The sequence below is a fragment of the Papilio polytes genome, unplaced genomic scaffold (assembly GCF_000836215.1).
Source record: "Papilio polytes unplaced genomic scaffold, Ppol_1.0 DF823731.1, whole genome shotgun sequence".
Classification (NCBI taxonomy): Eukaryota; Metazoa; Arthropoda; class Insecta; order Lepidoptera; family Papilionidae; genus Papilio; species Papilio polytes.
Genome location: NW_013525473.1, coordinates 3,620,227 through 3,648,055, shown reverse-complemented (window position 1 = coordinate 3,648,055; position 27,829 = coordinate 3,620,227). Strand labels below are relative to the sequence as shown.

The window sequence follows — 27,829 nt, the reverse complement described above, 5'->3', positions numbered from 1 at the left end:
CAGTCGAATATCTTTTGTAATTCTTGATTTAGTATTTCATAAGTATATTTTCAATGCCATTATACTTATCAGACTTAAGAACGAATCGTTATATTTTTGATGTTGATTCGTGTTTTCAAAAAGATCAAATATAAATTATCATAAAATTTTCATAAATTAGATTGGTAGATGACGCAAACTGCAGATTTATATCTTATCTGCAAGTCTACCGCGCTAAAGTGCTAAATCGGAATTTATAATGCTTTCGTCTTCAAAATTTATTCAACCATAAATATTAAACGGTCGTCATATTTTTAGGCGTACAATTCAATTTGTTTTAAATTCCATCGTTAAAAATGTTGAATATAAAATACAGTTTGTTAATCATTTTTAACTGGTACGATATCTATCTCGATAGTGTAAATAGTGTTAGTTTCCACTGCATTGTTTAAATGAGAATGAGCGAAGTGTAAAGTGTTTTTGTACATTTTTTCGTCTATGGATTCTCGACGTTAAAGTGGCTTGTTAGTAGATCCGTACGCTTGTTAATTTGGAGTCGAGCAAATCCATACCGTCCAGATATCGCTTCACTCGTGATAGTTCTTTTTTTGCAACAAGATTTATTCTTAACTGGTAACATTAACACGTATAAAGCTGCAGCGATTTTTCTATTCTTCAAGTTCTTGCGGTACCACCTTTTATATCATATATACATTTCTATTCGCACTGTACGATACTTACCAGGTTTTTTAGATCTGGTTTCGAATTGAACTTGCTTGAAGAGTTTGGAAGTAACTCAGGTTATTTTATAAAATTATATTGAAAATATTCCTAATAACACGTTGCCGAATCAATTTTTAGCAAATTTCGAAAACAATAATTTTGAAAACGGGCTTTTGTTTTAATCGCAATATTTTATGAGCGTTCAACGAATCAAAGCTCAAGGTTAAATGTTTGAGATATCCGAAATAAATATATAAATTTGTGTAATCGGTGTTGATTAAACAAATAATTTTAGTTAAAGTACCAAAAATTGACTTAATTTTTAAAATTCTGGTAAAGTAAACAAGAATGGAGAATTGACAATGTTGCCTCTTCGAATATTCTTTGTCAAAATCACATTTACAGCCGAATTAGTCATTGTCAGTTTTCATGGGTTGGGTAGATTTGAAAATAAATCATTTCTTCGACGCGTTTATTTGATATATTCGTGAGGGCGTGTCACACACATCCGCCCCGGGGTGTCGTACTTTTATATTTCGCACCCTTTATCCACAACACTGCTCTATCGATGAAATAAAATTCAGCTTTGCATTTTATCAACGCGAAAATGAAATAAATAAAAATATAGATTTAACATGTATCTAGAAACTATAAAATAAATTAAAAAAGCTAGTTTTCACTCTGTTCACTGTAGATATAAAATCTAAATTAATTAACACAAAGAAGATTACAGTCGAAACTGAAAATAAGTTTTAAGAAATGCTTTGACTGATATTTAAAGGATTAAAAATAAAATAAACTTACTGTGGTAATAAAATAAGAGTAAAAACTTCGATGTCACTAATTTATTACTTGATGCAAACTCTTTAATAGGAGGAAATCCCACTTTTGATCTTTGGGTCGTGTAATATCTTCTTTTTTTATTATTTGCTCTATTTGACCTTTAGACTGTCAGAGCATGTTCTAAAAAATTAACAAAAACTTATTCAATTAGTATGTCTATGATCTGAACAGCGACTGAACAAGTTTTTATCCATTTAAGGAAAAATGAAATAGCAAACAAAAAGTGAACAAAGCTGTTTAAAATTCCGTTAAAATTTTACTGAAATCGCACATACCAAATGTTTGAAACTCAAGTAATTTTGATATCACATGATTAACCTTCTGAGAGTAACACATGAGGTTGGTCGATGGTCAGTGATGGAATTCATTATAGTCTTTCTCTAAGGAAATCCCAGAAGGTTGTTCCGTAGTTCAAGATTGTATTAATGACAGAATGTGAAGTAAACTTTAGTTTGAACAATGCGGAGCTCGCGCGGAGTCGCCCGTTTGGCTACCGGCCTCAGGTTAATTGTTTTATAACATTTTCGTGTTACTAGCGCAGTGTTAAATATCACATTTGGATTGTTCCAGTAGTTGATTTACAATTTACTTTTGTCTTGGTGTCACATACATTTAAATTAATATTTAAAGAGTGTAGTCTGTCATTGATATTATATGATTTTTAACTTTAAAAAATAAGATAAATCGTCGATTAATTTTGAGTATCTCCAGAGCAATACATGTTTTAAATTAAAACACATTCATATTAAAATTTTAAAGTCTGTGTTCAATTTTAAAAACAGCCTTTGGTGCCTATTGGCACAGGGAGTGAGCGGGTATGTCGACGGATCTGGCTTGAGCAACTATTCCTTTCCCGAAGACTTTATTTTCGGCGTTGCGACGGCCGCATTTCAAATAGAAGGAGCATGGAATACAGGAAGTAAGTTATATTTTAGCACATAATACCATAAAATTAAGATATACATTTGAATGTATATTAAAAATAAAAACATAAATAAGGTTAATTGATTTGGATCCGCAACAGCTTATTACTCAAATTAATGTACATTAAATGTCACCTTAATATTTTAGGAAGAATTTTACTAGAGAAATGTTAAGAAGAGGGTTACAAGTTCTCCAAGAAATATTTTAGATCATTGGTTTATACGTTAATGACTAATTTATGTTACAAAACTATTTAACTACGTCGTAGTCTCTGACTCCAAAAATCAAACAAAAAAATGGGACCCACCTGCAAGCATTACCTTTCGGATAAAAAAAGAATTATTAAAATCTGTCCATTAGCGGCGGAGTTATGCCGTAACACACATAAAAAAACATACAGACGAATTGAGTACCTCCTTCTTTTGGGAAGTTACACTAAAACCTTCTAAACTTTGTTCAAAAATTGCATTAAGATTATGTAATCAAATACTTTGTTGTTTAACATATTGCACGTTTTCTCATTTAATTTGCAATTAGTATGTAGTTAATAAAATGAAGTAACCCGTATACTGATAACATTACAATATATTGCCTTTCATTAAATAACAAATTGTAACCAAAGTAAAACAATGTAAGATATATATTGTTTTTAGTTTAGTTTTAACTATCTAGAACTAATGCGGTCAATGACGTACAGAATTACGGTCTTTCAGTTTCATTATCGATTCTCTTTCAGCTTGTACTAATTGGCGATTTTCAGGGCGTAATGATCAATGATGATAGCAGGAGTTCAGAGCCTTCGATGGCATAGATTATTTAAAAAAATTACTTATATATTTTTTTGTTATTTACGGCCTATTTGACCTCCTTAGAAAGTCTAGCCAACGACGTTTATGCTCATAATTTTCGTAGTCGTTTTAACCGTACAAATAAACAATATTTTTGATATTATTTCCTAAAAAAACATTCTCATCTAAAAGACAGAGTAATTTGTGGCATTACATTTCGAAAAGCGTTACATTAATTTTGATGTTTAGATCAAAGGTACGCGTAATTAACATATTTCATGATATTATAAATATAGGCTTAAAATGTGGCAACATTTGCATAAAATAGAATATCAAAACTCTTAAATATTCATGATTTATTATTGTAATGTGTACTCAACTTTGGTGTCCGTGAGTTTCCACTGGAAAAACATGTAAAATAACATATTGATTATCTTTTTTTTTAATACAGTGGTTGTCAAAAACCCCGCCTTTGAATAATTATCCATAGATAGTCAAAACAATTACATTTTACAATCTCTTTACAGATAAAGGCGAGAGTATGTGGGATACGTATCTACACAAACATCCGAACTTCACAGTGGACGGCTCTAATGGAGATGTCGCCACAGATTCTTATCACAAGTATAAAACGGATATTAACTGCGTTAAATCTTTAGGATTGAAGTATTACAGAATGTCGATATCATGGCCTAGGTAACTATAACTATTGAGTAACTACGTAACAACCAAATTACTGTTATATGTTTTTTTTTACTAAAATGTTTCGTTAAAAATTCTTGTACGTAATATACGTATACCACTAAGTTCCAATGTTATACTATAAATTTATTTATGACTACGAATAACACTCACTAGTACCATAAAGCCGTTGGCGTTTTGTTGACGCTATTTGTCTACAAAGATTTGAAGTGGTATTCAATACATATATCACAATCTTTTCTTATTGCATGGTAAATCCCTTAAAACCGATTGGTTTTTCCGTATAATTTCCATTGAAGCATTTATACATCTAAGTTAAAATAACACATAGACATGGCGTTGTCAGTAACAACCTTTATATCTATGGGTCTATTTTTACGACACAAAATTTATCGGTTTTCGGCACAAGATGGATACCATCCTCCCCTTCGATTGTATAAATCTCACATGTAACTTGGGAGCGCGGAAACAAGTTTCCGTATTTTTTACTATTAGTACATTTTATTTAAAACTTAAACTGTACTTCAGGAAATAATGTGATTTTTTTTATTAAACTTATAATTTAAATCGAAATAAAAATAACATGAACTGGACAGTCACAAGTTGCTGGTTTTTCCTTACTTCTTTAAGGCCAATAACCGCAAAAGTATTTAAAAATAATTTATTTAAGAATGTGCAAATAAAAATAAAGCGTAACATATTTTGCACTATTTTTTGTTACAGAATACTGCCTCAAGGCACCGACAATGTCATAAATAAGGATGGAGTAAGGTACTATCGTACAGTGTTCAAAGAGCTTTTAAAAGAGAACATAATTCCTGTAGTCACACTTTTCCATTGGGATCTACCTACAGCACTGATGGATTTAGGAGGCTGGAGTAATCCTAAGATGATCGATTACTTTGAAGATTACGCAAAAGTCGCATTCACATTGTTTGGTGATGTGATTAAACATTGGTCAACTATGAACGAACCACATCAACATTGTTCTAATGTAAGTTTATAACATTTATCTCATGTACCAGTTTTGGGATTAACATAATAATTATGCGAAACTAAGCGCTTATTTCCAATTAATATTACATTTATTCTTATCTATACATGTGTAATAAACTCAAAAACTACTGTACTGATTTCAATAATTATTACACTACTAAAATCTACGATATGTTTGTTCTCTATACCAATTCAAAGTCGACATAGTCGCGTTCAAAACCTAGTAGTTAAATAACAATATAAATAGGGAAACCGAGATAAATGTAATTAGATTTTTTTTTCTGTGTTATCTTGTATTGAGTGTTTATTATATTTTCCTGTTACTGATTTTAATTGTCTCTTTTATGAGATATTTAACGTGATCGATACTACTCGTATTGTCTATTTTTTCCTTGTGAGAATACAACATATCTTATATCCTAGAAAAGTTAACAACAAACTCATGCCCTGAAGGTCACAATGTACATTATAAATTGTAATCAATAAATAAAATGTGCACTCAAGGCCGTAACCCCGATTCAGCCTTTATACCGTTATCATTCGAAATCCTTGTAAACCCTCATTGAATATACTTCGCCACGTGTTTCACTATGGATATTAATTGATTTTTTAATACGTGTAATGTAACCTCAATTATAAATGTAATATATGTTCTAGGGTTATGGCGGAGACAACTTTGTCCCAGCGATGATGTCTGGAGGCGTGGGAGAGTATCTGTGCACCCATTACATGTTGCTTGCTCATTCGAGAGCTTACCATCTCTACGATAAGTCATTCAGACCACAACAAAAGGGTATGTACGCCTATTACCTAAGACTTATAATCTATACGAAACAAAAAATGAAAAAAAAATCGACTTCAATATAAAGTTATTTCAAACAAAATGCACTAAAAAGTAACAAAACGTATATATCATCAAAAGGATAATAAAACTCTTCTTTAATGTGATTTGTTTATTTTCCCCAGTAATTTTTATATCTTAGTCGTCGTCGTCTGAGGTAGAATAGTGACATTTAAATAGAATTTGTCTTAGAGCCAGTTACGTTTATGCTACCTTGGCATTATCCGACTTCAGAACCTCCTCTTTTATGAAGTCTGTTAAAAACAGAACTAGCATATAATTCACTATTCCACGTCGAAGTCTATCTTCTAAACTGACATGACAACAAACATTATTTACAACATTAGTACGATTAATTTTTAAAATAAAACTAAAGTGATTGGTTTTTAACACTATGGTTATTTCTGTTTGGTTTTGTAGGTAAAATAGGTATTACCCTTGACGCGTTTTACGCAGAACCGAAAGACCCTAGAAAACAGTCAGATATAGATGCTGCTGAGAGATATCTACAAATGCACGTAAGTAAAAATCACATACCAAATAACCATGACTTTTAAGGGATTATAGAGAGTAATTATTTAAGTAAAAAAACTTTATTTGTTTTTATCATAAAGTGGCAAACGAGTAAACGGCCACCTGAATTCCCCGAAATAAAGAAGCTACCGCTGCCTAAAGACAGCTGCAATTGCAAATGTGCTACCTTTGAGTTATGAAGGAGAGGCGCACTCTCTGCACCTTTCCTCCGTTTCCTTTTAGAAAAAAGGTGTACAGGGATTAGGCCTCCAGTACCCACATTCATCAGATAAAATGCGGAATTACTTCCACTTGATGTCTGTCTTTTGGATGGCCTTATATATTGCGGGGGGACAACAGGTCAAATCTTGCAATAGATATTAACGAGATATTAACAATGTGAAAGAATTTATTTCAATGAGAACTTGTTTCTTTTAATATTATATCTTGAATGTGTTTATCTTTATTATTATTATGAAATATATTCATGTTTGGATTTTAGTTGGGAATTTTCGCTCATCCGATATATTCTTCGGAGGGGGATTATCCACCCTTGGTACGGGAACGTATAAACAATATAAGCCTCTCTCAGGGCTTCACAAGATCTCGCTTACCGTATTTTACCAACAGTGAGGTACGTATTGTACATTTTGTATTTTATAGCAAGAAAAATTCTTGCTTAATATCCCACTTAATAGCTTATTCTCTAAATACGAATGATAGTATACAATGGTTTTCTCTCTGTTTTGATTGATTTATTAAATGTAATTATTCAATTGTTTTTATTGATGTTAATTAACTTACAGATTGAGTTATTACGAGGTAGTTCAGATTTCTTTGGATTAAATCACTACACAACATATCTGATGTCGGATATGCCGATGCTGAAAGGTTGGCGAGTTCCGTCGTGGGATCATGATACCGGCGTTCTGTTGGAGCAGAATCCATTGTGGCCTAAACCAGGGGCGGATTGGCTAGCGGTTAGTAACTATGACTTTTTAAGAAAATGGACCAAAGTGTTCTGGTTTAAAAAATGAAATAATACTATGATTGAACAGATCGTCATCTACGCATTAAAGTAAAACATGTATTTAATTAACATATAAAGTTTTTTCAAAAATCTAATCATGTCAAAATTTATAATCAACTTCCTTATTTTTTTATTATTATATTTTACATTAATAACTAGAAACCGTTCGTTTGTTAAACTTAATTTACAATTCTAATGAGAAATCGTGTTATTGCGGAGAACAAACAATTCTTGGAATCGTTGTTTTTAAATTGTCTTTTTTAATCTGGTTTTTTCTGCTCGACTGACAAGCAAGACGAAAACTTCGCACAGGAAAATGCATCTTTGCATTAAAAGTATAATTTGTCAAGAAATATAAGTTTACATACCATAAATAATAAATATTTTTTTAACGTCATACATAACTTCCGTCAACATGATCACCTTGCCTATATCTGTAATAATTTGCGGCAATTCTGCGCCTGGGCATTCCCCAGACTTGAAGACTGACGTACTATTTGATTATTACTTCTCGTCTTGAATGTCATAATCAGTCGTTAATTGATTACTTAGGAAAATCCTTAGCATAGATTTAATATATGAAAACTTCATTACGTGGTAGTATCCTGTTACATGGTTACTTAAAAGAACTGAGTAAATTTGCTTGATATTAAAAATAAAACCCCTTTTGCAGGTCTATCCACTCGGCTTCCGTAAAGTCCTGAACTGGATAACAAGAAATTACGGCACAAGAATACCTATTATCGTTACTGAGAACGGCGTATCCGATTTTGGAGGACTCAACGATTATGCACGAGTTTCTTATTACAATAATTATTTATACCAAATGTTACTAGCGATGTATGAAGATGGCTGTAATATACAGGGATACTTCGCATGGACTTTAATGGATGACTTTGAATGGAAGGACGGTTATACGTAAGTCTCACTGTTTTTAATGACATGGTATCCCTAATAAAAGTCCCGTTCTCTTACCGCCCTTTTTTTGTAAGGTAAGGATGGGAAAAGAAAGTGGATTTGACGGTAGAGGAGACGCAAAGGAAGGGAAATATCCTCTTTATGTGCGACTTCTCCTCCGTCGATTAAGGGTAGGCACCGTATCTGCAACTACAGATGTTTGGCGCATTCAGGTGGTCGCTTGCTCGTTTGCCACCTTATATTATATATTATATAAAAAATTACATTAAAATAAGTATTTAGTGAAGCTTGGAAAGCTGTCACAAATAATGATATACTTAGATACTAACTAAGCCGAAACTTAAGTTTCGTAATAATTAATCAATTTTAATACATTTACGTTACTGGAATATCCAAAATAAGTTTCTATCAGAGTGCATTGCACCAGAAATACATTTGTTTTAAGACATGGGAATAATAATTTAATAAATTCTGCTTGTATTTTAAAAATACGTATATCACATAAATATATATCACATAAATAAAGTTATTATAACAATGGAAATATTTTGCGCAAACTGTTATATAATTGCTGCACAAATAAGGTAATCACTTGGCTGTATGTAGATAATGTGATAAATCCATCCAATATAATCTGCAAATATCTTTGTCCGTGATGCTCTCAAATTATATGTAGATTTGTGATAATTACTGCAATTGTAGAGTACCTCATTAAACTTCTTTATAAACAGTTACTTATAATAAAGTTTTAAGACATTTTAACAATGATTGTTAATCGTTTATTTCTGATGTACATTTAAGACTAAATGTAACATTTAAAAATATATTTAAAATGATGAGAGAAAATAAGGCAAGATTTGCTTAATATTTTAAGTTTGGATGTTAGTTTAAAAAAAAAACCAGTTCTTAGTTATAGTATTACATTGGTTATATTTTCAACTAGCTGTTCCCGTGCGACTTCAGCCGCATGGAATTACGAAAATTTTATTGTATTGTTTACATCTGTCAAATTATCATTTACAAATGTCACAATAACATGACATGATGACAACCTTGCTTCCTTGATGTTAGCTGCAACTTATGGTGTCTTTCCCACATTAGGGTTTTTATCCAAAATATTCACCCCTAAGTTTAATGGCGTTAAAATATATAGCCTAAAGCGTAACGCAAGTTTAGGGCTTTTTATTATATAAAGAATTATTCAAAAATATCCTGTTATTGCTGACATCTTATGCAACAGAGAAGTGTGAGTTTACGCTTTATTATAATAGTATAGATACTGTTGTGGCCATGAATATTGCAATTAAAATCGGGATTATGCGCATTTATTGATTGTAATAAAACACGTAACATGCATAATTAATAACGGATACGTTCAACTCTTGTATTTAACGGCTTAAGTTATACAAACACGATAGTTAGGGCATGTCCCACCAAATTGTAAATTGTCTGATGACAATCCAACGTGTAAAATATGTGATGAATTTGTAACCTTATCTAATGACCCAGTGACGTCATTTTTCAGCTATCTGAGCCTCTATCAGACAGTGATGGGACAGGCTTGAATACTTTAAAACATGCTGTCTGTTTTTCCGTGGAGTCCCTTCAATATGTTTTGAACAAGTGTCTTGACAGTGCAAACACACAGATGTAAACACTGTAATCAACTGCAATCTACCGCAGTTTTACTACTTAACACTTCGTATAATTACAAATAATAACTGTTAAATTCAATCAACTATGCCCTAAATACTTTAAAGCTAATAAATCAATTTTGCTTATTTAATGTTTATATAGACTGAATATATATAATAATACGGAAATTTAAAACTAAAATTACAACACTCAAAAAAACAAGGTTGTATAAAAACATGACACGAATTTTTAATTAACAATTAATTTTAAATACATTGATTATAATATAAAATCAAAAACAGAATCAAAAAACGAATATACTTTACATATTATAAATGTAAAAAATGTAATAAATTGAACAAAAATGATCTTATTTTTATCTTATCTTATTTATATTACAAATGTGAAAGTTTAGATGGATGGTTGGTTGTTTGTTAGAGTGTGTAGCCTAAACGGCTGAACGAATCTTGATGAATTTGGCATGAATGTAGAGGATAATCTGAAAGAACACTTAGGTTACTTGCTTTGTTTAGATTACTTGCTTTTATTTTTTAATTCCGCGCGGACGGAGTCCCGGACGAAAACTAAGCGAATTCTATGTTGTTTTCTGGGCTTAAAGAGCTGACTCGTTTTAGACGAAGAGGTCATTCTTTATATGAGCTCCAGAATCTTATAGTTAACCTTGTTATTAACATTCTAGGAACATAATTAGTACATAAGACTATTATTTATTTTCGTAGAGAACTTCAATAAACTTTTTATATTCCAGAGTTAAGTTCGGTCTCTTCCACGTGGACTTCAATAGCACAGAAAAAACAAGAGTTCCAAAATTATCAGCTTTCAATTACGCAGAAATTGTTAGAAGAAGAAGAATCAACTTTAAATATATCGAACAGATACCAAAATCACATATAAACATATTATGATATTTCAATTAGTTAATTGTTAAATCCTTGAAGCGTTAACTACGAGTATTTAATGTGATATGCACTGATTTCTGTGTAAATAATGTTAAGACTAGTTATATTAATAACACCTTGTTGATTATTATAAGTTGTTGTAAAATAATAAAACAAATGATTGTTATAAACTTTTTAATTGGACAACACTACCACGAGCCACGACCAAAATGTTACAGACAAAAAAAATATACAGACGAATTAAGTACCTCCTTCTTTTGGGAAGTCGGTCCAGAAGTAAATAAAAGGTTGAGCTAAGCTGAAAGACCTTTTATATTTCCTGTAATTTACAGTTTTACCGAAATTAGAGTCACTTAAACAGCGCTTTGGGACTTTAAGACCATTAAACTAATAAGTATGAGTGTGGCAGTTAAGAAATAAAAAAAATCTTAAGGCTTGTTTTGATGGCTAACGTAGTCAACCGTTATACAAGTCGATATACTTGATTGATTAGCGCCTTTTGCGTTAACACCATTTTATCGATTAAATATAATAACAAAGCGCTTTAGAATAACGCGTAAATGTATAGTTGTGTAAACAAAACGTACAGTCGTGACCGGTTGACCTCGGAAACAAGCCAGCAACAGGAACTTTGAAATATTTTAGCAATGTTACGTGGTTAAACCAGACCTGAATTGAACTATATAAATACATCTAACCGTTTAATTCCACTGTTACAGAAGTATTTAAATACAGTATCTGTGTAAAGAAATTTAGATCTACATAGTCGAGATCCCGATATCAGAATTGGAGTGTGGTATCTCAATCAATTTGAAAAAACAAAGCAATACAAAAAAAAACTTGAATAAAGCCAGGAGTTAAACTTTTGTCATGCGAATTCATTACAATTAATTGAATCCATTAACAATCCTTTGTTAAAATAATTAGTAAAATCCGAATTTGAAATTATAATTACTGTTTTGTATCGAGATCCGGTACTGAGCGTGTTCAATAAACATATGATAATATTTATACTGCAATCTTTATACCCCAATCTTAATGGGTGAGTAACTTAAAATATTTCGTTGGTCGTTTGTTTTTTCAAACATTGAGTAAAGTAACATAAAAATGTGAGTATTTTTCGCGGATCTACTGCAAACTAATTTGTTTTCGAAGACTCGACGCTGAAAGATGGGCGCTGTACATTGCTTGCATTTGTAAATTTGTCTGTGTTGGAATCTATCTGTTTGTCTGCTATCCATCGCTGCGGTAAGAGTACAATTCCTTTATATTTAGGTTTATTGGAACAGTTTCTTGCCGTATTAAATTTCTTTGAAAATAATACAAATTTAAAACTAAATGCAGATTTAGTAAGAGTATTAAATATCTGGTCTTTGTTGACAATTCGAGTTGGTTATAATTTTGACGCTCATTTTTTTTGGAGTGTTGCCGCGACTTCGTCCGTCGTCGTCGAAATGGTGAAAGAATTTTAAAAATCAACCCTGTAGTTTTTGAGTTATTTCAATACATATTGAAATCCAAAAATCTTTTTTTTAATAATAATAGTATAGATGTCTCAAGATTTAAAAGTATTTGCTATCGATTTAATGGGAATTTACTAGAGACTTAATTTAATTTATCGATGTGTATAAATTATTGGATGAAGAGAACATACACAGCATCGTAAAATAGAACATCAAGGAAACTATTATTTTCTTTGCGTCAGGTCACAGACAACACGTGTTGGCTAATTATTATTGAGGAAGACATATCAAAAACTATGATGCAATAAATGTTACTGAACATATTGTTGGAACTAATCTAAAATTAAAAATGTACAATCGCTTACTCGCTCTTTATGAAGGTCGTTTGAAAATCAAAATGGAAAAAAGAGAACTTTAGTTGAATAAATACTTTGCATGCAGATTTGTGCACAACGTGTTTCATTGGTTCAGAAAATTGGATTTTTTCACTTCTAGAGTCGAACTACAATTATACGCAAAAACTTAGGAAATTATTGCGAATCGATTTTTCATAGTTGCGTACATAAAAACAGTTATGTAAAATTGGTTTATAAATATTTTTAACATGCTAATAACTTTAATTTATAATTTTGTTAATTATTTTATCAAACCGTTATTAAATTGTTTTATAGAGCAATTAAAATCAGTTTATTTTTTTTCTCTCTTAATTGTGAGTCTAAGGCTAAATATTATTGCAAGTAATATAAATAAATTAAGCGAATTATATAAATCGTTTAAGTTTTTTAAATGTTTATATTAAAAGTTTAACGTAGTGTGTTATTCAAAAGAATAATAAAAACGAAATAAGAATTTAAATGCAGAACATTCTGTTTAGCAGACGCGATTTTCAAGTTTCCGAGTTATCAAAATGCAAATTAGTATAAATCACAATTGAAAACATTATCAAAATATAGTGTAGTTTAAAAATCTAAATAAATTCTACACTTTAAATATTTCGACGTTTATATTATTTTACTTCTTATTTCAATGGATTATTAACATTTTCATTTACATCATAAAATATTTGATTATTATGAAAAATCAAATTGTTTATATAGATATTAAATTTTCAAAAAAAAAAAAACAAATTTTAATTTTCTTGTAACATTTCCGCATACCATATAATATTTTTTATAAGCAAAAAAGTATTATCCAATTTTTGGTCGTGACCATCATCTAATAATTAATAATGAATTTGTAATTATAAAAGCTAATACGCAGTTATGCCAGAATCGTCTTTCCGGTTTTATTTTAATAACGACCTTAAAATTTGTATTACGTGATGACATCAACGTTACTTCATAGTGCAAGAAATGTCAAACTTTCATGGCCGTAGTTATTAAAAATATTGCGATAAATAGCACTGTTAAGAAATCGTGTAAATGCTTTAATACTTTTTATCAGATAAAAAGAGTGAATCAGTTTTATTTATCTAAATAAATTATGTACTCACATAAACAACGGTTACATAAACGTAACTTCTTAAAATGTTAAGTTGACGTATTGAATATTTGCTGCTTAGAATTTGAAAGGAGCAATGTTTAAACTACACTTTTTTCTTTTTCATAAATAAAATGAAGTATCTAATACAGAGTCGTATGGATTTGTAAGGATATTAAGTTAATAATAAAATTAGATTATAATTCACAGATCAGGTTAAAACGAGCACTACGAAGTCAATCTTACTTTTTTACAGTTTAAGTTTGGATGGATGCATAGATGTTTGTAGTCTAAACGGCTAAATGGATTTGTAAATGCTATATGAAATAAAACGTCAAAGAATAAGTTTAAAAATGTAATAACAATTCACCAATTCAATTAAACCATAGCACTTTAAGGATACTTGTCCTTTAAAAAACCCTTTATTCTATTTCGTTAGTATTGATAACAAATCTTAATGATATTAAGACAAAACATTGATTTAAACCTTCTTTGGTAATGCAATTGTAACAGTCTTCACTTCCATGTATGATTCCAAGCAATCTGATCCACTGAAAATAAAAAAAGTTTTCATTAATTTGAGTATGTTATAACTGACTACGTAGTAGACACTTGGTGGTTATTGCGACCAGAACGATCAAGGCTGAACGCCATTATATAAACTGTCATCTAACTATAAAATATAGGCTTAGGTAACCAGTTGTAACATTATACATATTTAAAGAACTTACTTCTCCCTGTGCATGCCTGAATTCTTAAAGCCTCCGAATGGTGCCTGAGGACCCATGGTTAAATAGTTGTTAACCCTGAAATAAAAGCAATTAATAAATACGAGGTCAATGTACTAACATAGATTACAATCAAAATCAAAATAATTACCAAACAGTTCCAGCCTCAGAGTGTTTGCTGAATTGTAATGCGGCATTCAAATTGGTAGTGAATATGCCGGCAGCTAGACCATATTCTGTGTCATTAGCACGATCAATAACTTCTTCTAATGTATCAAACTTCAAAATACTCTGCACTGGTCCAAATATCTGCAAATTTTATTTTATTGGTATTAAAACATTGAACATTTATTTTATATTTATAGCAAAGCTTCTAATTTAACTATCGTTTTTAATTAATTTCGGTTTCTTGTGGGGTATCTTTTAGGTTTATGAACTTCTAATGCTATAACTCTACTTACCTCTTCTCGGGCAATGACCATGTCATCCGTAACATCAGCAAACACAGTAGGCTCGATGTAGAAACCTTGGGTACCAACGCGCTTTCCACCCGCAAGAAGCTTTGCTCCTTGCTGCTTGCCCTTCTCGATGTATCCTAAAATTTTCGTTAGCATCAATTGGTCGATCTGAAAACAAAAATGTCAATTTTTTAAATGATTTCAGCAATTTAAAATCCGTGTCACGAAAGGAAAAATAACAAGCATTATTTTTCTTTCCTTCGTCATGGCTAATGATAATAGTGATTTAGAATTTTCATTATCGGCTTTGCAAAAAGCGATTTGAAAACAGTTATAGTGCAACGTAGAAGCAATTACTGACCGAATCCCTCAAGAAACTGTAGACTAAAGGTTGCTAATTATTTGTTAATTTCTTTCTTTACCTGGGGTCCGTGCTGCGTTCTAAGATCTGTCGGTGCACCGATTTTGATGTTCTTCGCATATTCCGCGGCTCTTTTAACGAATTCGTCATAGATTCCAGACTGGACGAACAATCGTGAAGCAGCTACACACACTTGTCCTTGATGACAGAACACAGCATTCGCGGCATACGGAACAGCCAGATTTACTGAAATTAACGAAACAATTATAGTAAAGAATAAAAAAGACACTATTAAGGTTCTTATTATATCTGCTGTTATATCTATGCCAGATACGATCTTAACACGGTATGCCGTTAGCTTATCTACTACAGGGTCTCCCTTAATAATTGTGGTGTAGTTAGTTTTGAATTATATTTTATTTTACTTACAGTCAGCGTCATTCATTATAACCAGAGGACTCTTGCCTCCGAGCTCCAATGTTACTCTCTTAAGGTTGTTAGCCCCGGCTGCCTGTTGAATGAGCTTGCCCACCTAAAACCATTTTGAATTAATGAACATTTTCAGATGACACTAACTAGGAATTAAAACCAGAGTACTGAGGAATATTCTTGGTCACTGAGTGAATCCCTTAGTAGATTTTCTCACAATGAATCTAAACTAAAGGAAACCCTTTATAACTCTGAATTTATGCCTTACACCAAACAACAGTGAGGAAGAGTAACATTTAGCTTACATTCAGTCTAAAACGTAATACTAGGATTGTCTAGAATTAGTTGTACAATAACATTTGAAATTCAGTAATTTGTTTTGTTATAAGTATAATTCAAGAAAATAAAGGTAAAATCATGTTTATCGCGAATATTCATATGAATTACAATCATGCTAATTAAATTTAAACAAGTTTCCAAAGTTTTAATTAAACAATACAACAACGTATATATTAATACTGGTATTAATATATACGTTGTTGTTTAATTATTAAGTAGTGTAGAATCTACCTGTCACTTAGATAAAGATAAAGATTCTCTGAAAACACTAACGTTTAAAGGGAGATCTTCGAGAAAATAGTTTGGTAGAGTTTCTCTAGACTCTGGGATGTAGTGTTTTTTGACAGTCTTTTGAACACTTATATTTTAAATGCGAAAGTCTAGATGGTTTGGTTAGAGGGAGATGAAATTGAAGAAATACGTATAACAGTCTGAATAGTATATAAACTAGTAATTAAGTTTTTTTTTAATTTCACGTGGACGAAGAAGAGAGCAACAGCAGAAATAAAAATGAAGCCAAAGACAAGCTTAGGATACATACTTCCAGTGATCCAGTAAATGAAATTTTAGCAACATCAAGGTGATGTGTGAGAGCAACACCCGCGGTCTCGCCGAAGCCGTTAACCACGTTGACAACACCAGGTGGTATGCCTGCCTCCGCTAGCAAGGAGGCCAATACTAATGCAGTCAGCGGGGTTTGCTCTGCGGGCTTCACGACCACCGTGCAACCTGGTCATAATTTAGTATTAATATTTGGTTAACTTAAACAATCGTACCCTTCCCTGGAATAATTTGGGAAAGCGTACTTTTAGGTTTATCAAATCATAAATACCTGCAGCTAATGCTGTTACGACTTTCCAGATAAACATCAGGACGGGGCCGTTCCATGGTAAAATGAGTCCACACACTCCTACTGGCTGTTTGAGTGTGTAGGAAAATACTTCACCATCTGCAAATACCATAAATAAATTTAGTTAGCATTACCTTTAACGTACAAGCTTAACTAATTTGATTCGTATCATATATTGTAACTTACTTAAAGGAATGGTGCTTCCTTGCACTTTATCAGCTAAACTGGCCAGATAACGGATATATGAACCACTTTGACCTATGAATAGCTTGCAGTTTCCAAGTAACATGCCATTGTTGTGAGTCTCCAGTTGAGAAATATAATCGGCATCTCTTTCTACTAGTTCTGCGAACTTGAACAACAACTGTCCTCTCTGGGATGCATCTAGAAGTCTCCATTCCGAGTTACGTTGAAAAGCGCGACGCGCTGCTGCTACTGCCAAGTCTATATCCGCCTAGGAACACGCAGAAAGAACTACATGAGTAGTCTCGTCATAATTTAGTTTAGTTACATACCTAGTGTCCAGTAACATAACAAGAAAAAATATATTACTGGCTACTCTCTTTTTTCACATTCCCTTAAAAAAACAAAGATTAAAATTAAACTGTACTCACCTTATCTCCCTCAGCAACTTTTGCAATAACAGAGCCATCGTGTGGGTTGTAGGTGTCAAAAGTCTTTCCACTCACAGAATCAACCCATTTGTTATCAATGAAGAGCTAGGTAAACAGACGAGACGTTTATTTTACAAAAATAAATTTATCGTTTTATCGAAATGAAAAAAAAAAAACAAAACACTTTTTACGTTAGTGGAATTATGAATAAAAATATTCGTCATTTAAAATAAAATATTTTACTAATTATTTAATACCTTCGTATATTTAATTTCAGGTGCCATGATACGTCCGTTCGTTAGAGCTTCGCTTTAGTAAACTAAAATAAAAACTCGTTATCAAATTCTTTGAACATCTTTTATACACGTAAAACGCAACAGAAACATGACTGGCAAAAATGATTTCGAGATGTCATGGGACGTTGGTGTCTACAAGTACACTGTTTACAACATTTCATTTGTATTATGAAATAACAAAATAATCTTTTTAAAACCGAAACTGGCGATCATGCTAAGACAAGCAGAGTTAATAAAGACCTGTGTATCTTTATACTGATTCATTCTGTTCTGTAAGCATGTACCAATTCTGTTTTGTCAAAATCTTCTTTGTCGTCAAATAAACAATCAAATCTGAATTTGATTTCTAATTACTATGTAGTATTTGTCTTGTCTTATTTCAATGCCTCAATTGATATCAGCTACCTGTCATTTGTCAAGCATACTGGATTTCGTCTACCTAGTTAGCTATTTGCTATTGAACATTTTAATTTTGTTCTCCATACTTTCAATTATCTTCAACCTTGATGTTGGCAAAATCATCATAACGATGGGGCCCATTATTCATTAAACAAGAGAGAGAAAGAGAGAATTTGATTTCATATCATTTAATTAACCTAGTAACAGTATTCCCATGCTAATGCCTTGCAAATCAAAACTCATCGTCGAATGCCATCTCATGATGGATGGATGAATGCTCATGCATTCGAATAGACTAGTTATTGCCATGCATCAGACAGACGGATATAAAACGTAAATACCAATACGAACAGAGGTCTCCGTAAATGTGAAATGTGGATGAAGTGAGATTACCCGGAACAAACGCGGCTTGATAGACAGACAGACACCAGCAACGCAAAAACATCATCTTCCCAAAATCTGGATTTTTTCTTTTTAAAGTAAAAATAGATACTCCAATTTTATTATATGTATAGATAAATACATGGACTTACGTAATGCGATCTTGATATAAAAATAAAAATACACATACCTTTAGAAGTCTGGTGGAACATAACAACGTTGATATCCATAATATCAAACTTCGGCGATCAGAGTTAAACGACGCGTTTATCTACACAGTGTCTAATTATGTGTTTTGGGTTATACAGTTTATCTAATAATAATAACTCATTTATCTTTTGTTTCCATTACCAATAGTCACATTCCACGAAAATCTGCAAGTCATCGCCCACTGGTAGCCTGACATGAGATGCGCGTGGGCATTTAACAATTCACTGAATGTCTCTCAAGTTATAAATAGAGACAAAATTCGTTATACTTATCTTAGAATTTATTAGACAATAGAAGTAGGAGGCGAAAGTGTTAAACATTACGTTACTTTTTTTAGAGAGTCGATTGATTTTTTTTTTATTAAATAAAAAGATTAACCGTTTCTATTCCATTACAAAGATTATGAACACTTTAGCTTTGCCCGTTCTCGAAGAACTTAAAAGACCTTCAATTCTTCAATTTTATATGTCTAATTGTATGTTAATTTTAATGGTTTATAAGTTGATGTTTATCTTTACAATATCAACCCTAATCTTACCAATATTATAAATGGAAAAGTTTAGATGGATGGATGGGTATTTGTTAGAGTTTGTAGCCTTAACGACTGAATGGATCTCGATGAAATTTTGCAGAGATATAGACGATAATCTGAAAGAACACATAGGTTACTTACAAATGTTTTTTTTTAAATCGCGGGCGAAAGCCTCACAATTTGTAAATATTATATGAAATAAAACGTCAAAGAATAAGTTTGAATAATGTAATAAGAAACTATCAATTCAATTAACCCATAGCCCCGTAAGCATATTTGTCTTATAAAAGAACCGTTATTCTATTTAATAATGATAACAAATTCATCTTCATGATATTACGAAAAAAACATTAATTTAAACTCTCTTTGGTAATGCAATTGTAACAGTCTTCACTTCCATGTAAGGTTCCAAGCAATCTGATCCACTGAAAAAATAACGTTTGCATAATTTTGAGTACACTATAACATCCTATGCGTAGTACATAGTAGACACTTATTTACTTAATCGATTACTGCAATTAGAAGCATAGATCAAGGCTGAACGCCATCATATAAACTGCCATGTAACAATACAATATATGCTAATGGAACCGGTAACGACATTTTGCATATTTAAAAAACTTACTGCTCTCTGTGTATGCCTGAATTCTTAAAGCCTCCGAATGGTGCCTGAGGTCCCATGGTTAAATAGTTGTTAACCCTGAAATAAGAGCAATTAATTGATACGAGGTCAATGTACTAACATAGATTACAATCAAAATCAAAGTAATTACCAAACGGTTCCAGCCTCAGAGTGTTTGCTGAATTGTAATGCGGTATTCAAATTGGAAGTGAATATGCCGGCAGCTAGACCATATTCTGTGTCATTAGCACGATCAATAACTTCTTCTAATGTATCAAACTTCAAAATACTCTGTACTGGTCCAAATATCTGCAAATTAAATTTTATTGGTATTAAAACATTGAACATTTGTTTAACATTTATAGCAAAGCTTCTAATTTTTCTATCACTTTTAATTATATTTAGTTTGTTTTGAGGTGACTTTTGGCTTCTAAACTTCTATTGCTATAACTCTACTTACCTCTTCTCGGGCAATGACCATGTCATCTGTAACATCAGCAAACACAGTGGGCTCGATGTAGAAACCTTGGGTGCCAAAGCGCTTTCCACCCGCAAGAAGCTTTGCTCCTTGCTGCTTGCCCTTCTCTATATAACCTAAAATTTTCGTTAGCATCAATTGGTCTATCTGAAAATTAATTAGACAATTTTTTTAAATGATTTCTGCAATTTAAAATCCATGTCACGAAGGAAGAGATAAGAAGCAATAATTTACGCTCTTTCGTCATCGCTAATGATAAAAGTGATTTAGAATTTACATTTACGGCTTTGCAAAAAGCGATTTGAAAACAATTATAGTGCAACGTGGAAGCAATTACTAGCCGAAGCCCTCAAAGAACTATAGACTAAAAGAAGATGTTAATTATTTGATAATTTCTTTCTCATTACCTGTGGTCCGTGCTGTGTTGTAAGATCTGTCGGTGCACCGATCTTAATACCCTTCGCATATTCTGCGGCTCTTTTAACAAACTCGTCATAGATTCCAGACTGGACGAACAATCGTGAAGCAGCTATACACACTTGTCCTTGATAACAGAACACAGAATTCGCGGCATACGGAACAGCCATATTTACTGAAATGAGCAAAACAATTATAGTAAAGAATTAAACAGACACAGTTAAGATTATTATTGCCATATCTTAACACGGTATCCCGTTAGCTTATCTACAACAGGGTCTCCCTTAATAATTGTGGTAAAGTTAGTTTTGATTTACATTTACATTTTACTTACAGTCAGCGTCATTCATTATAACCAGAGGACTCTTGCCTCCGAGCTCCAATGTTACTCTCTTAAGGTTATTCGTCCCAGCTGCCCGTTGAAAGAGCTTGCCCACCTAAAAGCATTTTTAAATTAATGAACAGTTTCAGGTGACACCTGGGAACACCAACTAGGAAATTAATTTATAAGTTAATTACTGAGACATGTGCTCACCATTAATCTACCCTAAAGGATATCCTTAAGAACTCTGAGTTGTTACCCTACACCAAACTTTATTAACATTTAGCTTATATTCAATAAGTTGTTAAAGTAAGCATAAAATAAGAATTGTAATTCACTAATTTGTTTGGTTCTAAGTATAATTGGAGAAAATAAAGCTAAAACTATGTTTATCGCGATTATTCAAACGAATTTCAATAATGTCACTGAGATAAATAGTTGAGTTGAGAGAAATTGTAGAAGAAATGGTACAGAGGTTCTCTGAAAGCACTAACGTATCTCGATACGAGAACTACGATAAAATAATCTGGTAGAGTGACTCTAGGCTCTAGGATGAAGTGTTTTGTGACCGTTTTCTAAACATCAATATCATAAGTGCAAAAGTCTAGATGGATATATGGTTGAAAGGTTAATGAAATTCGAAAAAGATGTATAGGTAACAGTCTGAATAGTACATAAGCCTTTAAGTAAGATTTTTAATTCCACATGGACGGACAACAGAGTGACAACTAAAATAAAAATGAAACTAAAGACAAGCTTAGGAAGCATACTTCAAGTGATCCAGTAAATGAAATTTTGGCAACATCAAGGTGATGTGTGAGAGCAACGCCCGCGGTGTCACCGAAGCCGTTGACCACGTTGACAACACCTGGTGGTATGCCCGCCTCCGCGAGCAAGGAGGCCAATACCAATGCAGTCAGCGGGGTTTGCTCGGCGGGCTTCACGACCACCGTGCAACCTGGTCATAATTTAGCATTAATATTTGGTTAACTTAAACAATCGTACCCTTTCCCAGAACAGTGGTAACAAACAGTGGAAACAGTGGTAGTGCCCGCTTTAACATCTTAGCACGAATGGGCTGGCACGCCCGGTGTAATACCACGACCACACAGAAGACAGGCGTAGATGGAAGCAATTCCGTGTTTCGTTTGATGAGTGTGGTACCGAAGGCCTAATTTAAGACCCTTTCTCTTTACCACCCTTTTCTTATAAGGAGAGGTTGGGAAGGGGAAGTGGATTTGACGGTGGATGAGATGCATAGGAAAGGGAAATGTCCTCATTATGTGCGTCTCCTGCTCCGTCGTATAATGGTAGGCAACGCATCTGCAATTGCGCATGTCTATGGGCAGCGGTCACTTCGCCATTTTGGCGGTTTCAAGTGGCCGCTTGCTCGTACTTCTAGGTTTATAAAATCACAAATACCTGCAGCTAATGCTGATACGACTTTCCAGATAAACATCAGGACGGGGCCGTTCCATGGTAAAATGAGTCCACACACTCCCACTGGCTGTTTGAGTGTGTAGGAAAATACTTCACCATCTGCAAATACGATTAATAAATTTAGTTGGCATTACCTTTACCGTACTAGCATAACCAATTTGATCCGTAGCATATTTGACTTACCTAAAGGAATAGTACTTCCTTGTACTTTATCAGCTAAACTGGCCAGATAGCGTACATATGAAGCACTTTGACCTATGATAAGCCTGCAGTTTCCAAGTAACATGCCATTATTGTGAGTCTCCAGTTGAGAAATATATTCGGCATCTCTTTCTACCAGTTCTGCGAACTTGAACAACAACTGTCCTCTCTGGGATGTATCTAGAAGTCTCCATTCCGAGTTACGTTGAAAAGCGCGACGCGCTGCAGCTACTGCCAAGTCTATATCCGCCTAGAATTAAGCAAAACAAAAAAAAGTATTTTTTGTTACTGGCTACTCTCTTTTTCCACACACCCTTAAAGTAAACACAGATAAAAATTGGAATGTACTCACCTTATCTCCTCCAGCAATGCTTGCAATAACAGAGCCATCGTGTGGGTTGTAGGTGTCAAAAGTCTTTCCACTCACAGAATCAACCCATTTGTTATCAATGAAGAGCTAGATAAACAGACAAGACGTTTATTTTATAAAAATAACTTTATCGTTTTATCGACATGAAAAAAAGTCAAAACATTTTTTACGTTAGTTGAATTATCAGTAAAAAGTTAGTTGTTTTTTTAAACAAAAATGTTTTACTAATTACTTAATACCTTTGTATATTTAATTTCAGGTGCCATGATACGTCCGTCCGTTAGATCTTCGCTTTAATAAACCCAAATTAAAACTCGTTATCAAATTTCTATTTCATCTTTTATATAGTTAGGTAAAACGCAACAGAAACATGAGTGGCAAAAATGATTACGAGATTTCATAGGACGTCGGTGTCTACAAGTACACTTTTCTGAACAAAATTTAATTTTTATTATGCAATAACAGAATAATCTTTTAAAACCTAAACTGGCGATCGTGATAAGACAATCAGAGCAAACAAACACATATGTATCTTTTTACTGATTAATTCTGTTTATTTATTATTCTCAAACTGGTAGTTTTATGCTGTGTGCGGTAATATGTGGTACACTTAGATTTGTGTTGTCCTATTTCAGTGCCTCAATTGATATCAGCTACCGTTCATTTGTTAAGCATACTGGATTCCGTCTATTTAGTTTGCTGCTTGCTATTGAAAATTTTAATTTTGTTCTTCATACTTTCAATTATCTTCAACCTCGATGTTGGCGTAATGGGGCCCACAATTCATTAAAACAAAGAGAAAGAGGGAGAATTAGATTTCATATTATCGTAATAGTATTCCCATGGTAATGCCTTGCAAATCAAAACTCATCGTCGAATGCCATCATGAGCATTCGGCGAGTTTGATAGACTGCCTATTTCCATGCGTCAGACGGACGGAAATGAAACGCGAATATCAAAACGAACAGAACTCTCCGTAAATGCAAAATGTTGATGAATTGGTCGAAAACGAATAAACCAATTTATTTTGAACCATAGATGTATTACATTGTAAAGGTCTTTAATACAGTGTCTAGCGCCACCCTTCGTTGATTTAAGACAAAAGATGGATTATATTAATGACATGTAAAGCTAAGAGCATCGGTGGCTCAGTGGTTTAAACACTTAACTCATATAATCTACAGGTCTTGGGTTCGAATCCCGCCATGTACCAATGTGATTTTAGTTTTATTTAATTTCCATATGTACATTACCCGACGTTCTAACAGTAAAGGAAAACATCGTGATGTAACCCTCATATCAGCGAAGAAATTCAAACATATGTGTGAAGTCAACCAACCCGCAGTGGGCCAGCGTAATTGACTATGGCGTAGTCACCTCAACTTTGGGTAGACTACGAGCCCCTCGGTGGGACGTGTAGTGATCTGATGATGATGATGATGGTTATTATAATATTTAATATACGTTGGCTTATGAAATGCGATCTTAATCAATGAATAAGATACCTTAAGCAATGTCCAATGATATCTTTTGTTTCATTCCACACACATTCCACGAAAATCTGCAACTCATCGCCCACTGATATTCAATATGTAAAGCGCGTGGCCATTTAAGAACTCACTGAACGTCTCTCAAGTTATAAATAGAAATAAAAACCGTTACATTTATCTTAGACTTTATGAGATCTAGGATGTCGTAGGAGGTGAAAGTTAAAACATTACGTAGATACTTATTTTAAGAATCAATTGTTTGTATCGTTTAATAAATCGGTTATTAACTCGATCAAATATAATGGTTATCCGAGTCTATTCCCTTTCGAAGATGATGAATACTTAAATTTGCCCGGATTATTTTTATTCTTATATATTATATAAGAATAAAAAGTTCCATCATCTTTTAGTCCCACTATAAACAATAAAGTGACAGATGGAACCGTTAAGAAATGAAATAAGTTCGAACCTTTCCCATTAATTGTATGTTATTTTAATAGTTGATAACTTTGTTTATCTTTACAATATCAACACTACTTATACTAATATTATAAATGCAAAAGTTTACATGGGCGTTTATTAGAGTTTGTTGCCTAAATGGCTGAATGGATCTCGATGAAATTTAGTATTTCGTGTATAGATGTAGAGGATACTCTGAAAGAACACATAGGCTACTCACTTTTTTTTTTAATTTAACGTGTACGGAGTCGCGGGCGAAAGATAACATAGTGTAAAGATATCTAGTATTATTATTTTTATAATTGAATGAAAGGGAAACATTGACGTCTGTTATGCCGACGTCTAGACAGTACTGAATTGCTTAAATAACCTAAAGAAAAAACAAACAAATATACCTTTTACTGAATACATTTATTTTAACGTTAGCTATAATCTTTACGTTAAAGTAGTTTTATTTTGTTGATGTTATAACGGGAAAACTGGATGTTTATATAATGTTAGAAGTATCTGAACGAAGTATTGCTTTAGACCCATAAGTCGGAATCGTAGCGCTCAAAGGTTGTACTACTAGCTTTCACACACTACTCCGTACACGTCGAGTTAAAAACACATGTAAGTTGTTGTTGTTCATACAGATCATCCTCTACATCTCTCTCTAAATCATCCAGATCCGTTCAGCAATTTAGGCTAAAAACATACATATACATCTAAACTTTCGCATTTATGATTACAGTGGAAGAGCCCGCTTTAACATCTTCGCACGAATTGGCTGGCTGGCCCGGTGCAATACCACGAACACACAGAAAACAAGCGTGAAGTGGAAGCAATTCCGCTTTCGTCTGATGAGTTTGGTGCCGGAGGCCTAATTTTAGTCCCTTTCCCTTTCCACCCTTTTCTTAAGAGGAATGGATGGAAAGGAAAAATGGATTAGACGGTGGAGGAGACGAAAGAAAGGGAAAATTTCCCGTTAATGTGCGTCTATTCCGTCAAGTGAGGGTTGGCAACGCATCTGCAATTGCAGATGTTTATGGGCAGCGGTCACTTTCCATTTCGGTGGATTTAGGTAGCCGCTTACTCGTTTGCCACCTTATATTACAAAAAAAAAAGATTTATGATATTACTAAGAAGTAGGATAGTTGTCATCGATATTTATGGCATAAAATATCCAAGTGAAGTCACGTACAGCCGATATTATCGGTTCGGTTTTAAATATTTTTTGTATTGTAAGTATTGGTTTTAATTTTATAGAATCACGTTTTAGTTTTTACCTTCATATCGCTATCATCATTGAGGTCGGGTTATCTAACAGAAGTGTTGTTGCAATGATGTCATTATTGTAAACATCATGATACTCGAAAGATATTTTGTATTACAAGATACAAACTTTATGGGTGCTCGCGTTAACCAGCGAGCAGATCTTCCCACGTAGGCCATCTGAGGGCAAACCACAGTATTCCGTCCTAACAATTCCTTAAATCGTCACAGCGCATCGTGTAAAATTACGGGCATGCGTAAAGTTTGAGTTTAAAACAGGTACGGACAGCCATTCTTGCTTCCGCGTAAACTTATCATTAGCCATGAAGTAATACCATTTGTCTTGAATATGTTTGATTATTCGCAGTTCAATAGCCAAATGGATATTTATAGGGCTTGAAAGTGAATGGATATTTTAGTAGTAATAATTATTTATGTTTTAATTTTAAATGCAATTCAATTATCGCAAAAACATATTACATCTGGTGAATTCTATTCTCAAGACATTTTTTTGTATTGCTTCAAACATATTAGTCATAATCTTCCTTTAAAGAAAAAGAAATCCGACTGCAAGTACTGATTTCCCAAAGGCTTCTGTGGCTATTTTCCTGCAAATAACTGGACGGTAACATCAGAGAAAATTCAGTTTGCTAAAAGAGCATCTAGTACATATATAGTTCGATAAACATATCTGAACCGATGAGCATAAGCTAAACTAAATGACCATAGCTTATTAGCGCTCTTTTGTCAATTTAAAATAAGATGCCACAATATTCTTGTCGGACTGTATCTGTCTTGACATGGCGTATTTTGTGTGTACTGTGCCAAAGCAGATTTTGCATTTTTCTGACTGATACTAGATGTTATCGTTGGCCAAAATAATATCCTTGTATCTCTTCGCTAGCTCATTTAACATGATAATTGTAATCTTATTTTACTAAGTCATTGTAAAAAAAAGCGATTCATTTTATATGTGTCAGTTTTATAGATAAGTTTATTCGATCAACAACGATAACGATAAACAGAAAACTATTTATTCCTGTGTCATTTAAAAAAAAAACATATACGCAAGAAACACACCACAGACCAAATTTCCGACTAATTAATTAAAGTGGGCACAATTTCATTTATAATACTAGACTTGACCATAGTAAAGCAAGTTAGTAAAACCTTTTATGACCGGATTCCCACCAACATTTAACTCTCAAATAGCTGAAATTTCAAAATTGATACCGGGGTTATAAATGAGCACCTACAATCAATTTTAGAATTAGGCTGTTTACATGTAATCTTTGACTAATAATCTTCAACTTAGGACAATATATAAAAATATCGTTTTGTTTTTGACCGACTTCCCAAAAGAAGGAGGTATTCAATTCGTCGGTATATTTATTTTTTTTTTTTTTTTTTTTTTTTTTTTTTTTT

At 32.8% G+C, this 27,829-nt stretch overlaps 3 protein-coding genes across 3 annotated transcripts; 1 reads left to right on the top strand and 2 right to left on the bottom strand.

The window, feature by feature from the left end:
• Nucleotides 1-1,700: 1,700 nt before the first annotated feature.
• Nucleotides 1,701-10,947, top strand: LOC106103553 (myrosinase 1-like). Its single transcript, XM_013283337.1, has 10 exons — nucleotides 1,701-2,048; nucleotides 2,328-2,464; nucleotides 3,785-3,953; nucleotides 4,683-4,953; nucleotides 5,613-5,748; nucleotides 6,217-6,314; nucleotides 6,812-6,943; nucleotides 7,116-7,289; nucleotides 8,013-8,257; nucleotides 10,662-10,947. The coding sequence occupies exons 1-10, from the start codon at nucleotides 2,005-2,007 to the stop codon at nucleotides 10,816-10,818; spliced, it is 1,563 nt and encodes a 520-aa protein (XP_013138791.1). The 5' UTR covers nucleotides 1,701-2,004; the 3' UTR covers nucleotides 10,819-10,947.
• A 3,149-nt stretch (nucleotides 10,948-14,096) lies between these two features.
• LOC106103807 (retinal dehydrogenase 1-like) lies at nucleotides 14,097-17,982 on the bottom strand. Its single transcript, XM_013283693.1, has 11 exons — nucleotides 17,791-17,982; nucleotides 17,534-17,638; nucleotides 17,106-17,373; nucleotides 16,902-17,018; nucleotides 16,611-16,798; nucleotides 15,731-15,833; nucleotides 15,363-15,547; nucleotides 14,944-15,108; nucleotides 14,634-14,791; nucleotides 14,486-14,560; nucleotides 14,097-14,305 (listed from the first exon to the last, which is right to left on the bottom strand). Exons 1-11 carry the CDS (start codon nucleotides 17,815-17,817, stop codon nucleotides 14,236-14,238), a joined length of 1,461 nt encoding a protein of 486 aa, XP_013139147.1. The 5' UTR covers nucleotides 17,818-17,982; the 3' UTR covers nucleotides 14,097-14,235.
• Nucleotides 17,983-19,620: 1,638 nt separating this feature from the next.
• LOC106103809 (retinal dehydrogenase 1-like) lies at nucleotides 19,621-23,550 on the bottom strand. The gene is made up of 11 exons (XM_013283694.1): nucleotides 23,441-23,550; nucleotides 23,184-23,288; nucleotides 22,814-23,081; nucleotides 22,613-22,729; nucleotides 21,961-22,148; nucleotides 21,203-21,305; nucleotides 20,859-21,043; nucleotides 20,434-20,598; nucleotides 20,125-20,282; nucleotides 19,977-20,051; nucleotides 19,621-19,776 (listed from the first exon to the last, which is right to left on the bottom strand). Exons 1-11 carry the CDS (start codon nucleotides 23,465-23,467, stop codon nucleotides 19,707-19,709), a joined length of 1,461 nt encoding a protein of 486 aa, XP_013139148.1. The 5' UTR covers nucleotides 23,468-23,550; the 3' UTR covers nucleotides 19,621-19,706.
• Between the last annotated feature and the right edge of the window lie 4,279 nt (nucleotides 23,551-27,829).

What these genes read in the sequence shown, in the direction of transcription:
- LOC106103809 (XM_013283694.1), bottom strand. Translation starts at nt 23,467, where the DNA reads ATGGCACCTGAAATTAAATATACAAAG. An exon ending in CGTATCAGCATTAGCTGCAG is followed by an intron (nt 22,149 to 22,612) that starts GTATTTGTGATT and finishes AATTATGACCAG; the next exon opens with GTTGCACGGTGGTCGTGAAG. An exon ending in TCTGAGGCTGGAACCGTTTG is followed by an intron (nt 20,052 to 20,124) that starts GTAATTACTTTG and finishes CTCTTATTTCAG; the next exon opens with GGTTAACAACTATTTAACCA.
- LOC106103553 (XM_013283337.1), top strand. Translation starts at nt 2,005, where the DNA reads ATGCGGAGCTCGCGCGGAGTCGCCCGTTTGGCTACCGGCCTCAG. An exon ending in CGTTTGGCTACCGGCCTCAG is followed by an intron (nt 2,049 to 2,327) that starts GTTAATTGTTTT and finishes TTTTAAAAACAG; the next exon opens with CCTTTGGTGCCTATTGGCAC. An exon ending in CGTATTTTACCAACAGTGAG is followed by an intron (nt 6,944 to 7,115) that starts GTACGTATTGTA and finishes ATTAACTTACAG; the next exon opens with ATTGAGTTATTACGAGGTAG.
- LOC106103807 (XM_013283693.1), bottom strand. Translation starts at nt 17,817, where the DNA reads ATGGCACCTGAAATTAAATATACGAAG. An exon ending in CTGAAATTAAATATACGAAG is followed by an intron (nt 17,639 to 17,790) that starts GTATTAAATAAT and finishes CTGTTTACCTAG; the next exon opens with CTCTTCATTGATAACAAATG. An exon ending in TATAATGAATGACGCTGACT is followed by an intron (nt 15,548 to 15,730) that starts GTAAGTAAAATA and finishes CGTTAATTTCAG; the next exon opens with TAAATCTGGCTGTTCCGTAT.